Raw genomic sequence first — 14,007 nt, 5'->3', positions numbered from 1 at the left:
TCTCGGGTGGAAAATAAGTCTCACGCGACCCGGACCGCGCATGCGCGCACTTTGCGCCCTCCCGCGAGCGGAAGGCTTGTTCTCGGTTCCGGGGCGGTGTCCACCGGTTGAGGGAAAGTAACCACTGCTGCTGCACCATGGCGTCGGTCGGGACCCTCGCCTTCGACGAATATGGGCGCCCTTTCCTCATCATCAAGGATCAGGATCGCAAATCTCGTCTTATGGGACTTGAGGCTCTCAAGGTAACGGGACGGACGTTGTCGGTGGCATGAGGGGAGGCGGCCGAAGCCCGTGGCTGTGCGCCTGCGCAAGCCTGGGAGCGGTTCCGCCATGTGCTCCCCGGAAAGGTCGGGGACCCCGTCTCGTCTCCGGCCCTCTACCCCGCTCCTTGAGCTCGGGCGAGGCCGGCGTAGAAGCCCCTAATCCCAATTTAGGGGTTGGGGTAGAGCCGCTGGCGCCCTTTAGCGTTGGGTGGGGCAGTTCAGTGCCTAGGTTTGTGAGCCCGCCTCCGATGGCTTCTCCAGCCTTTGGTCGTTCGTACAGTGTTTCCATCGGGAAGAAGCAGGGAGGGTATTCTCGGGTTACTTGGCCAGGAAACAAGCAATAGCCCCCAAAGGATGAGGCTCCCTTTCTTTGTCACTGGTTAGAGGGTTAGTCGTTTACAAAGTATTTAATTTCTCAGCACCTTTATACATGGCGCGATACTGGATGTGGTGTCGTAAAAACGAAAATCGTGTGCCCCTAGAGAAGAGAATACCACTGCCAGAATGGAAGGTGGACACCCATAATCATAATGCAAGGAATAGGAGGCAGCGTATCACCGTTGTGGAGGGGGATAAAAGGTGGAGGGTGGCATTTGATCAGGGATGGGGTTACTGCTTTGAATGTGACAGAGGTAGCATTTGGGGGAGAGGGGACAGCAAAGGCAAAAAGCTGGCCAGGAAAACGCATGGCACATTGTAGAGGGAAAGAGCAGCGTGGTTTTGATGGAGCCCAGTCTCGTTTAAGTAAACAGCAGTTCCCTGGAAGGTGGAAGCTCTAGAACGCCTCGCAGTCCAGATTTAGCCCTGGGAAGGAGGGGAGCCAGTAAGGGGGTTTTGAGCAGAACCATAATTCAGGTAGAACTGTACTTTAGGAAGTGGGGTCTGGTGGACAAAAGGGAACAGAAAGCACCAGGGGAATTAAACCAGGGACAGGAGTCCAGGTGAGAAAGTCATCTGAACACAGACTTTGACAGAAAATGCAGGGGAAGCTTTGAAAGGACACGGACTTCTTTAGGGTTTGTTAAAAGTGAGTTGGCATCACCAGATCTAAGGTGTGTTTGCTTGGTGTCTTTGTATTTTAAACAAGTGAAGAAAGCATACAGTCCTCTCACTGTTTACACAACGTCTCAACCTCATTTCTCAGTGAGGGTAGTACAGCTCCCTCAAGCTAAGGATGAGGGTTACATGGGGTCACTTCAGGAGGGGCCATGATTCAGAGAGGTGGTACAGCTTGTCGATAAAGAATGGGGCCAGGATTCGAGCCCACCTGTGGTTGACTCCAAAGCCAGTGGTCTAGAGCCAGAGTTCTCAGCATTGGCATTGTTAATATTTGGGGGGCCAGATCATTCTTCCTTGTGTGGACCTGTCCTGTACAGGACGATGAGCGGCATCCAGCCTTTACTCACTCCGTCCATGCCAGTAGCAGCCCCCACCCCATTTATTACAACCAAAGATGTGTGCAGGCATGGCCAGATGTCTCCCGAGGGACAGAATCCTCCCTGATTAAGAACTGCTTACCTGTGATGATTATCTTTTAAAAATTACATTACACAGACAAATCCGTCAATCTGTATTTTAATGACGACCAGCATTTTCACAGATGTACGAAGTTTGTCTTTTCTTACCTGCCAGATGGAGTGACCCAGGAGGGCTTCACAGAACATGTGCGTTTGAACTGCTTTGAAAGGTGGTCAGGGTTTTGATGAGCAGAGCGCCTTTTATGCCCCGTGCTGTTTCAAGGATCATAGGACATATTTGGGGAACAAAGTATGGCCCATCGTCACAGGGAGGGAACTAGCTCTTATATTGTGGAGGGCATTGAAGGAAACGCTGAAGCCTTCAGACTTCAGTGTTGGGGCCCTACGGAGTCATTTAAGGTTTGTGGACTGGCAAATAATGTGTTTGAGAAAAACAGATGATTTAGCTTGGTGTTGGATGAATCTAAAGGATAAGAGTAGATAAGAGACCCTACATTTCTGTAGGGCGCTGTGGATCCAGGTTAGGTTGGTGACAGCAAGACTGGGAGCAAAGGAAACAACATTTGGAGGGAAAATGAGCCCGGTTATGTGTGCAAACAGGAAAGGATGCTTACAAGTTCCCATTACTTATTGATACCCTTGGCACGTGACAAGCAAGGGTGACTTTTCACATATAGGTCGCGTATCAGCTTGACCATGAAAGAGAAGGGTACGTTTCTGCCGTGTATCATAGGGTGATAGTTCAAGGTGTCGTATGCTTACATCTGGACTCTCTGCGCGAGATAAGCTTTGCAGAGTGGTCTTGCACGGCCTGTCCGGTCAGATTGCCCCTGCTCTCAGCTGTAAAATGGGGCAAGTAAGAGAACCTGCCTCATAGATGGGTGAGTTAAAGCACTGAGTTCTGTTCTTTTACATAAGAATGGTCTACTGAAGCTGGTAGTTGTGAAGGTTACCACACTTACTTAGACTTGAATGTTGTCTCTTAAATAGAAAAGCTTCTAGAGAACAGAAACTATGTAAAAGTAGATTTTACAATTATCAGCTGTGTGCTTTTAACTATTATGATATGTAACTTGAACATTTGTTTTTTCTGTTTGTTTCATTTTTCAGTCTCATATCATGGCAGCAAAGGCTGTAGCAAATACAATGAGAACATCACTTGGACCAAATGGTAGGAGACTATCATTCTGTTTTTTGACGAATGTTGTCAATTATGGACAGTTGCTACAACCCTTGTATAAAGTTGGGATGTGGGGCGGGGGCATCTTAGGCCCCCAGCACTAACAAACTCGTTCTGTGTGCTCCGGGCTTTCAACGTGGTTGTGATCATAGGCGCGTACGGTTTTATGTCAGGGTTTTTTCCTCCCTCTTCACATCATTTCATTAGCATTTTCCAAGTCATAGTTGTCCCTTTTTATAATTAATAATACATTTAGGGGCACCTGGGTAGCGCAGTCGTTAAAGCGTCTGCCTTCGGCTCAGGGCGTGATCCCGGCGTTCCGGGATCGAGTCCCACATCAGGCTCCTCCGCTGGGAGCCTGCTTCTTCCTCTCCCACTCCCCCTGCTGTGTTCCCTCTCTCGCTGGCTGTCTCTCTGTCACATAAATAAATAAATAAAATCTTTAAAAAAAATAATAATAATACATTTAGTATGCTCCTTTTTTTCTCCCATTTGTCCAGCTTTAGCCCTTAGGATTGCTTCCAGTGTTTTGCTTACCTGAAAGTGTCTGCATGTAGATACCCTTTTATGTAAAATTTTTATAATAAGTTCTGTAATTAGGAATTGGGTCAAGAGGCCTATGTTTTTCTTATAGGTTTTGGTACAGATTTTGGTTTTGTTCTTTTGCTTAATGCCATTGTAAACATTGCCATCTTTCTAGGACTTGATAAAATGATGGTGGACAAGGATGGTGACGTGACGGTGACAAATGACGGTGCCACCATTCTAAGCATGATGGACGTCGATCACCAGATTGCCAAGCTGATGGTGGAGCTGTCCAAATCACAGGATGATGAAATTGGAGATGGGACCACAGGGGTGGTTGGTAAGAAAGCAGAATAGCCTTCCTAACACCCTGTTTCAGAGGTGTTAGTTAGAATCACACACACCGCCGAGAATGTTTACTCCGAATCAGAGTGTGAGGAGACAGTCGTGCAAATCCAAGTTGAAGGACATGATCAGTACAAGGCCCAAAAGTCCTTTTCCCGGACGAACAAGAAGGGGTTGGGGAGCGTTAAACAACTGTTCTAAGTCAAGGGAGCCAAAGAGAAATGGCAGCCAGCTGTAACGCATAACACTTGATTGGGTGGGTGCTTTTTTGTTTTGTTTTACTTTTTCAGCTGTGAGGGATGTTTGGGATACACGGAGGATTTGTGGATTGCGCATTGCAGAGTAGTGCCCCCCTTAAGTTTCCTGAGCATGACGGTTACATTATAGTGCTGTAGGGGAATGCCCTTGTACTTGGGGCTGGTTGCTCACTTTGAGGTGGCGTGATTTTCGCAACTAATTGTCACGTAGTTGAACAGAATTACGTGTGTGCATTTGTAGAGAAAACAAATGTGGTAAAATGGTGTTGGTAAACTATTCATTTTACTATTCTTGTACTTTTTCTGAAGGTCTGAAATACTTAAAAAGTTGGGGAAGGTGGGAGAGGGAAACAGCTTTACTGTTACCTTTTCTGCAGTTGAGCTTTGAATTCATTTCAACAAATATTTATCAGGTACCAAGCAGTATTATGGATGTGCTTGGAGTGTAGCAGTAGTAAAACAAGCAGTATTCCTCCTCTTTGTGACCGTAAAACACTAGAAGGAGGGAAGATGGTAGGGAGGATAAATTGTAAGTTCTTAAAATCCTCTTATCACCAACAAATTTTACTGAATAGAAATCCCTGGCCTGGGAGGGGCACTTGGCTGGCTCACTTGGTGGAGCATGCAGCTCTTGATCTCGGGATTGTGAGTCAGAGGCCCGTGTTGGGTGTAGAGATGACTTAAAAAAAATTGGGATCAAGCCCCGCATCAGGCTCCCTGCTCAATGGGGAGTCTGCTGCTCTCGCTGCTCGTGCTCTCTCTCTCAGATAAGTAAATAAAATCTTTAAGTGAAATGAAATAAATCCTAAAAGAAAAGAAATTCTTGGCCCGGGAAACATAAGAGGTTTTTGCCCTCAGAAAGATGTTTTTAGGTTACATCCTTCAGTTACATTCCGGGCATCGCCGAGAGCTGAACACCCATGTATAAGGGGCTTGCCGTTAGATCTTTGCTAAAAGCAAACCCAGAGGCTCTCTTAAAAAAAATACCTCTGTCCCCAAGATACTTTTACCTTAATTCCAGAACCTTCCTATTTCTAGGGTAGCGTCTAATCGGTATTGATCACATAAGCTTTAGCGTTTTTCTGATCTGGTCGCGCACTGTCCTGTCTGCAGTCCTGGCCGGCGCCCTGCTGGAGGAAGCCGAGCAGCTGCTGGACCGCGGCATTCACCCGATCAGGATCGCCGACGGCTACGAACAGGCCGCCCGCATTGCTATCGAGCACCTGGACAAGATCAGCGATAGTGTCCTTGTTGACATGAAGGACACTGAGCCCCTGATTCAGACCGCCAAGACCACGCTGGGCTCCAAAGTGTACGTTTACAGTAGAGTGCCGCTGTTGGCCCTTGGAGAGAAGCAGAGTGTGTGTGCTTGTTGCTGAAGACATCCTCCCTGGTGGCCGCTGCTGGCCTCGTTCTGGTTCCATGTACTGCACTCTGTTTTTGTTGTTGTTTTGGTTTGCTTTTGTTTTTAATGCAGGTATAGCCACATGCATCTGTTTTAGTTGGAAAAAGAAGTTCCAGGCTTTGGTATTAAATTTTTCCCGCAGTATTTGTAAGAGAAACTGTTCTTTAATTTAGTAGGATAGGCTGTGTTAGAAATCAAGCAGAAAATGGTCCTACTTGGGGAATGTTAATTTTCAAAAACACTTCTACCATTTCTTTGCTAGGAAGCCATTTAGGGGGAGGGGCTCCACTTTTCATTTATTCGACAAGCAAGTTACTGGTACAGAATTTTAATTTAGTGAGAGGGGCGTTTTGAAATTGAGTTACATTGGGTGTTTTGAGTGTTTGCATAATGCCTGCTATTTACCAGGCCTGCTGCCACGTCTGGGGGCTCAAAGACACAGTTGTTCCCTGGAGACTCAAAGCAGCCTCAGCCAAGGGACACACTTATTTGAACAATAACAGAGATTTACTGGCTCTTGCCATGATGTGGGATAAAAATCTACCCTGAGGTGGTTTATTACACTGGTTATTTTGAATCACGATCAGTGTGAGAGATGTTTTAATTTTTAATTTGTGTGCGTGATGGTTTAGCAAAAAGGAAGGCAGTCTTGACTCAGCTGTCGGGGAGAGTGCCACAGAGATCGTTGCTCCCTCTACCCCCAGGGAAAGGCCTCCACCACAGTGCTGTGCGAGGTGTCTCCTGTCGTGCAGGTGCTGAAACTCGCTGGCTAGAGGAACGGCCTCTGTCCCAAGTAGAGCACTGTCTTCTCCAGGGAGGCAGGTGTTACCCGTAGTCAGATGCACAAATCTCACGTTGTTGTGGCTTTGTAAGTTGACTTTGCTGTATTTGCAGGTCTTCATAAAATCAAGCACACATAGGTCTTTAGTACAGAAGATGTTCAAAACAACCAATAATGACCAAATATATTCAGCATAAAGCAAAGTAGTATAAATCCCCTGGTTAGGATACTAACAACACTTAGAGTTTCATGGTTCTTTTCTCTCTAAAATGACTCGATTTCAGGCACTGTGTTTCAAGTACTAAATTTCCATGCAGTTTTTCTACAACCAGAAGTAAATTTATTGAGCAATCTGTTCAGATGTTCAAAGGTTTCAGAAAAGATACTGCCACTGCCCCCCCCCACCCCAGTCTGTAACTGATGTTGGTGGAAATTCCTGCAAAGATCGTAGTCATGGCAAGTCCCCACACTCCTCACTAAGTGCCACACCTCGTTCAGACAAGATGTCATTTTTTCCCCCATCCCAGTTAGGTTTTTTCTGGGGTCTGTGGATCCCAGATTAGGAAGCCCTGCCCCAGACTGTTGAAAGTGCGGGTTCCAGTGGCATTGCTTTCTATAGACTGAGAACATCCCTAGTTCTATAAAATATCCCTGAGTTACCACATTGTATTCCATGTCCTGCTGTGGTTAGAGTAGTTGTCCGTGAACGTGAAAGTTTTGTCTTGGGTTTCCCTCAGGGTTAACAGCTGTCACCGGCAGATGGCCGAGATCGCCGTGAATGCCATCCTCACCGTGGCGGACATGCAGCGCAGAGACGTGGACTTTGAGCTCATCAAAGTGGAAGGCAAAGTGGGTGGGAGGCTGGAGGACACGAAACTTATTAAGGGAGTGATCGTGGACAAGGATTTCAGTCACCCGCAGATGCCAAAAGTAAGTCCGTGCCTTTCAGCTTCAGCTTTTTCGCTCTTAAAGCCACCAGCCTAAGGGTTTCTTTCTCCCCGTAGCAAGTAGAAAATGCTAAGATTGCAATCCTCACGTGCCCGTTTGAACCACCCAAACCGAAGACCAAGCATAAGCTGGACGTGACCTCTGTAGAAGATTATAAGGCCCTTCAGAAATACGAAAAGGAGAAGTTTGAAGAGATGATTCAGCAAGTAAGTCCCACCGTAGTTGTGAGTAAAATTTAGCCTCTGAAAGGATGCGGTTAGCCGTCGACCTGTACCTGAGAGGTAACTCCTGGCGCTCACCTGCGCTGTTGGATGCTTCCTCGTGTGGCTCCAGACGGCGTGTTAACGGTGTGAGCCACCTTACTTCACTTTGAAATTGTAAAAGTAATAAGTGTCCACACTGAGAAGAAATCAAAGGGCACAGAAAGGCTTAAGGAGGAAAGCAAGCTGATTTTGTCTTAAGGTGGTAACTTGTGGAGTGCCTGAAAGAATTGGCTTACTTTGAGCCGTGCTTTTGATTTTACAATGCTTGCTTTCCTGGACACCTGTAACCTAGTACGTTCAAGGTTTGGACCACTTCAGTACAGCTCAGCACGTGTTCGGGACATCTAAATATAACTCGTAGAGAGGAGAGTTACTGAATAACTGGAATTAAACTAGAATGTAATTAATAGTAATTCCAGTTGTTTGCTCAAGTCAGACTGTTGTAAACACCTTAACCCTTTTTCTTTGGCTGTTGATATTTTACGTGTGCACAAGCCCGACAGTGGCTCGTCTTCAGGTCTCTGTCCTTGGGAATTTACAGCATCGGCACTCCACGAACGTTACTTCTCGTGGCGAACAGACGAGAGGCTATCTTGCCGTCTGTCTTCACGGGAGTAGTTGGATTCATTTACTCCTGTGTGACCCGTGTCTCTGGCTGCGGTATACCAGGCACTGTTGTAGGGACCTGGGATAGAGCAGGGAGCAAAGCAGGGCTCTGGCTCTTGAGGTGCAGAATAAGGGGAAAGTGGGTACGGGCTCTGTGAAGGACACTGGTCAGAGAAAGCCTCTCTGAAGTGGTGATATGGCCAGAGACCTAAGCAAAGTGAGAGCTGTGTGCCTGGGTGAAGAGCATTCCAGGTTGAGGTAAGGTGGGCGTAAGCAGCATGTGCAAAGGTCCTGAGGCAGGAACGTGGTTGGCATGTGCAGGGAACAGCAAGGCTGAGAGGTTAGAGCATGCTGGCAGGAGTTGGTAAGCGAAAACCCATTATCTGGGCTACAGGGCTGCCGTGGGAGTGCCAGCCAAGGTGCACTGGGCGAAAAGGTGGCAGGAACTAAGAGGCCAGGGGAGTTGGACAGATGGTGTTGGTAGATGTGTGGGTTGCCAAGAATGATAGTAGGAATGTGACAGGACTAGATGCTAACGTTCTAAAGAATGAGAGTTGTCCACAGAGGAACGTTGTTGTTGGTTGTGGGGACCAAGAAGGACACCTTCCATTTTGAACACATGGGATGGAAAAGTAGCTGTTCGAGGAGAGGTGCTGACGCGGATTGATTTCAAGGGACAGCCAGGGTTTGTTGACAGCAGGAATGTGCCAGAAGCAGTGCAAGAACAAGTGGGCTGTTAATAGACTGAGTTCCAGAGGGCCATGGGCTAGAAGCAGAGAGCCCATGTGGTGGATGATTCAAGAGGCTTGGGTGCAGACAGAGTGGATGTGAGGCGTGGCCCAGCCACCACAGGTGACCGCCGAGGGCAGGATGCACAGACGGTTCTGGTCATTGCTGCCTTCTCGGGACAAGTGGCTTAGTGCAGGGGTGGGAGGAAGAGTCACCTCTGTGGGCCCAAAATCCATCTGTTAATCCACGGAGGGTCATGCACTCAAATGAGAAAAGCTAGTGGAGAGGAGTGTGTATCAAAGACGCCGTTCCTGTTGGACACGTACATGAATGAACTTGCCTTACGGGTGTTTGTGGTGAGACACGGCTGTCACCCTGGGTACTGGGGCGGTGCTAAGCCTGTTGACACGTCCTCGTTTTATTTCGCTGTAGCCATGGGGTTCAGCATGAATTACTGATCCTTAAAGCATAGTTTACAAACTGAGGGGATTCCAGGGGCGCCTGGGGGGCCCAGTCAGTTGAGCGTCCAACTCTTGATTTCAGCTCGGGTCGTGATCTCAGGGTCGTGAGATGGAGCCCGGTGTCAGGCTCTGCAGTGAGCTTGGAGTCTACTTGGGATTCTCCCTCTCCCCCTCCCCTACGTGTGTACTTGCGCACACACTTTCTCTCGCTCAAATAAATAAATAATTTTTCCAAAAAAATAAGAGGTGATTTCCATTGATACTTCTTCATTATTTGGAATTTGGGCCTGACAGAAAGTAGACACTTGGGTGTTCCTTCTCTCTCTCTTGTCTGCTTTGTTTTAATGCAACCCCACTGTAGCCTATCTTTCTTCGAGCACGAGGAACGTTTTTATTAATATGACTGTGGCGGTTTTTTCCCCAGATTAAAGAAACAGGGGCAAACCTAGCTATTTGCCAGTGGGGATTCGATGATGAAGCGAATCATTTACTTCTCCAGAATAACCTGCCTGCAGTTCGCTGGGTAGGAGGACCTGAAATAGAGGTAGGACGCGCCGTGCGGAGACTTCTGAATGCAGGGGCTGAGCTGTGCGGGTATGGGGCTGCTTTGATAGCACTGGCCTTCAGTAACCACATCGTGCCAAGGCTCCGTAGATGAGAGGAGGAGGAGCTAGGAGAGAGAAAAGTGCTGGAATCTTGTTTTTATTTGTAAAAACGTATACTGTTATGAGAACAGCAGAGCCGTGTATTTCTGGTGCTCTGGTTTTTAGAAATGCTTTCCATACGTCATCCCACTTGGCTGTCTGAGGCAGGAAGCCCTGTCTTACCCACTTCTGTGTCGGCCACATGCTGATGGCCGGACGTCCCAGATGTGGTCTGTGCCCAGACATACATGGCCTCTGGTCCTCACTGCAGCCAGGTAGGAAGGGGCTGCTGTGCTGAGCTCGATCCAGTCTGGAGAGGCAGTCAAGAGCTATGGGGAGTGTGCAGGGTGATGGGGCCAGACCAAGACACCAGCCCTTCAAACCACACTGATTGACACGGCTTTTTGGGTTGACCTTGACATTTCGGGCTAGTGTGGGTTAGCACTTGGATACACAAGGTGGTCCTAGCTTGGCTTATCTGTGGTCTGATTTAGAAAGTTCAGTGTTCACCAGCATCGTCTCTCTCCTCCTCCTGACCCACCCCACCTAGCTCATCGCCATTGCGACGGGAGGCCGGATCGTCCCACGGTTCTCAGAGCTCACTTCTGAGAAGCTGGGCTTTGCTGGTCTTGTAAAAGAGATCTCCTTTGGGACCACTAAGGACAAAATGCTGGTCATTGAGCAATGTAAGAACTCCAGGGCTGTGACCATTTTCATCAGAGGAGGAAATAAGATGGTAAGAATCCAGTTTATTTGTCCTGCATTTTTTCTGCTTTTAGAATGTGGTTTGGCTTTGCCCGTAATGTATTTAAGTGAGATATAATTGCTATTTTTTAAAAAACAATCATTTTTCTCAAAGAAATTGTGATATACCAGGATGTGAAATTATCAAAGACCATGTTCCATCATAAATTCTGCAGGGCACACTGGTCTTTGAGTCTCTTAGTGAAAATAGGGGACCCCAGCAAATAACTACCGGTAATCTCTCCCTTCCCTGAGAATGCTTCGTGATCAGTTAGACTCAGGAGGTTTTTCTTGGTCAGTTTTGGACTTTTTGATCCCTCGCCTTGGTCATGGGTCCCAGAAAGAGTCCCTGCCTGCCTCTGCGTGGTTCTAACTACGTTACAGAGAAGAAAGGGAGGGTAAAGGTAGAAACTTCTGGTAACGAATGTACTGGCGTTTTCTCTCCATTTGTTCTTAACCAAAACAGCTTATTAGGGGAGTTAGTATTTCCAGTACCCAGCCAACACCTAGATTAAATCAGTGTGCAGGTAGCTGACTCTCAAACAGGTATTGTGATAACAGTAACTTAGGCAAAGCTGTTTCCCAGATCATCGAGGAAGCAAAACGATCCCTTCACGACGCGCTGTGTGTCATCCGGAACCTCATCCGTGACAACCGTGTGGTGTACGGTGGAGGCGCCGCCGAGATAGCCTGTGCCCTGGCAGTGAGCCAAGAGGCGGACAAGGTAAAGCCCACGCAGCGTTTCTGACCCCGGTGGGTACGGCAGTGTTGCTGCGGACGGAGCATGGTAGCCGCGGGTAACCAGCGTCTGCTGTGATCCTCGCACACGTGTTCAGGTGCAGGTGTCCAGAACCCCTGAAGCATCTGCCTTTGGCTCAGGTCGTGATCCCAGGGTCCTGGGATCGAGTCCTGTGTCAGGCTCCATGCTCGGCGGGAAGCCTGCTGCTTCCTCTCCCTCTGCCTGCCACTCCCCCTGCTTGTTCTCTCTCTCTCTCTCTCTCTCTCTCTCTCGGTCAAAAAATAAAATCTTTTAAAAAAAAATAGTTTAAAAAAAATGAAGTAGTAAGAGCTGATTTGAGACTTGTTTCAGATGTATACCTTTTCTTCCCTTTGTAGTGACGTTTACATATTCTGGTAGATTAAAATAAGACCGCCTTTTCTTGGAATTCTTCATCAGTTAGGTTTTCAAAGTATGCAATTTATTTACATTTCCAAATTGCAGCCTTGGTTTTTTGGGTTTTGGGGTTTTTTTCCTTTCTGCCAAGCACGCTAACTATAGCCCTGTCCCCTTCCAGTGCCCGACCTTGGAGCAGTATGCCATGCGGGCTTTTGCCGATGCGCTGGAGGTCATCCCCATGGCTCTTTCTGAAAACAGCGGCATGAATCCCATCCAGACTATGACCGAAGTCCGAGCCAGACAAGTGAAGGAGATGAACCCCGCTCTTGGGATTGACTGTTTACACAAGGGTACAAATGGTGAGGAGCGGTCGCCACTTGGAGGGGCTGCAATGGGTTGAAAGCGATTGATTTCATGCTGGCTGCACAGTGTGTCGTGCACGGCGTAAGCTTATCGTATCTTTAAACACTTACACGCTAGAGATAATCCGGCCCCGAGTTTTAGAAAGTTCCATTTGATTACCTTAGGAGTTGCTTAGACTGCTGCTCCTAGCAACATGGCATTGATTTTAATAATGGTAAGATACAATCTGCTGTTCTATACTGAAGATGACTTCCATTTCAATCTCTAGTTTTAGAAAATCATTCCCCTCTTGCGTTTTTACAGAGGTGTCTGTCAGGGAGGTTCTGGGTGTCCTGGGAAGCAGCTCTGAAACGGACTTTTTGCTGTCCGCTTATTCTGGGGTTGTGTCCACAAATTCCAGAGTGTGTCCCTGGGTGATGTAGTTGCTGGGGTTTACAGGCTGACCTAGCAGAAGCTTGTTGGAACGGTGGCGCTCAGGTTTCCTGTACAAATGGGCCGTGTCCAGAGTCCCGCAGTCCTCCCCAACCACAGAATCCAAGGATTTGTGCTTTTACTTGGAGTGACAGCTGTGCTGTGGTTTTCATGTTCACAGCCAGCAGATTTCAATAACAGCATCGACTCTTTGTCAGACAAATATTTAAATTTGTTTTTAACTTGAATGACTGGTTCTTTCGACATTTATAATTCTTGGGCTTGGAATTATTTTACATTTCAGGTATAGTCCAATTTTTTCACTTACTTTGGGCTTACTAAATTATGTTATAGTGAATACTTCGTGGGTGAGATGTCTCTGAAAGACTTTAGCTAGTCGCCCAGCACCTGAGCTTGTCGATGGAGAGAGGTCCCCTCCACCCGCAGCTTTCTGGCACCCACGTTTAAGTTCAGAGTGTCCGCGGGAGTGATGAAATCCTGTTCCTCTGAAAATGAAACTGGGACTGGGGGCTTCTTCCAGATTTGTATTTTTAAGTTTACTGTGATTCTATAAATGAGAGCAAGTTATTAATACGAAACATATTTAGGATAATCTGTTCGAATTTTTCAGATATGAAGCAGCAACACGTCATAGAAACTTTGATTGGCAAGAAGCAACAGATCTCTCTTGCAACACAAATGGTTAGAATGATTTTGAAGATTGATGACATCCGGAAGCCCGGAGAATCCGAAGAGTAAGGAAAAAATGGAGAATCAGATGTAGTAGTAAGACCCGCGGCTATGACTGAATAAAGGGATGTCTTGTGACGCATCGGCAGTTATTTATTACTGTGTCCTTTTTCAGACACTGTGGATGCTGTAACGGTCAATAAAAAGAGCTGTTTGGTAACCGTGGTTCTATCGTTCAAAGACACTCGGTTGTGGGGGTGCCATCTCACAGGCTTTTGTACCGTTCCATGAAAGCGCTCTCTTCAAGCCATTGCTACCTTCTCTTCAGGAAACACTGTACCAGTCAAACGGGCCTTAATGACGGGGTTTGAGTAGATCTCTTTTTTTAATCTGTGGGTACTTTGAACAGCTTCAGCAGAGTTTGTTCTCAAGATGTCTGTGGGCTTGATCCAATGAACGCAGCTCAGCCCTGCCCGTCCGAGTAGATGGAGTGACCTGTCGGAGGGGAGTGTGGGAAACCACGAGACCGCGGGCTGACTGGCATGCTCCTAGCTGAGACCGCAGAGCGAGCGTAGGCTAAGACTGCACGTGGTCCCCCAGGCATCACGTTGCCCTGGTCCTGCACCACCTGCAGGAACTTAGAAGGGCCATTCAGAGCCCCGCCGGGGTTTCCTTTCAGCAGGACAACACGGGGAGGTTAGAATGGCTTGAGTGGAAGGAAGGGTCCTGTGGTTACCATGCATGGGTAGACCAGTGTCTCCTTCCTAAAGTGACCGTGGCCTTGGCACAGGCTGGGC

At 47.6% G+C, this 14,007-nt stretch overlaps 1 protein-coding gene across 1 annotated transcript; it reads left to right on the top strand.

Annotated features, from left to right (window-relative positions):
• The first annotated feature begins 70 nt into the window (after positions 1 to 70).
• Positions 71 to 13,430, top strand: CCT5 (chaperonin containing TCP1 subunit 5). The gene is made up of 11 exons (XM_008689904.2): positions 71 to 242; positions 2,852 to 2,912; positions 3,622 to 3,786; positions 5,162 to 5,360; positions 6,972 to 7,164; positions 7,239 to 7,388; positions 9,666 to 9,785; positions 10,436 to 10,621; positions 11,216 to 11,353; positions 11,925 to 12,105; positions 13,152 to 13,430. The coding sequence occupies exons 1-11, from the start codon at positions 138 to 140 to the stop codon at positions 13,277 to 13,279; spliced, it is 1,626 nt and encodes a 541-aa protein (XP_008688126.1). The 5' UTR covers positions 71 to 137; the 3' UTR covers positions 13,280 to 13,430.
• The last annotated feature ends 577 nt before the right edge of the window (positions 13,431 to 14,007 follow it).

The sequence above is a fragment of the Ursus maritimus genome, unplaced genomic scaffold (genome assembly GCF_017311325.1).
Source record: "Ursus maritimus isolate PB19 unplaced genomic scaffold, ASM1731132v1 scaffold_15, whole genome shotgun sequence".
Classification (NCBI taxonomy): domain Eukaryota; kingdom Metazoa; phylum Chordata; class Mammalia; order Carnivora; family Ursidae; genus Ursus; species Ursus maritimus.
The sequence above is the reverse complement of the archived record's forward strand: the minus strand, read 5'-3'. Positions and strand labels throughout refer to the sequence as shown.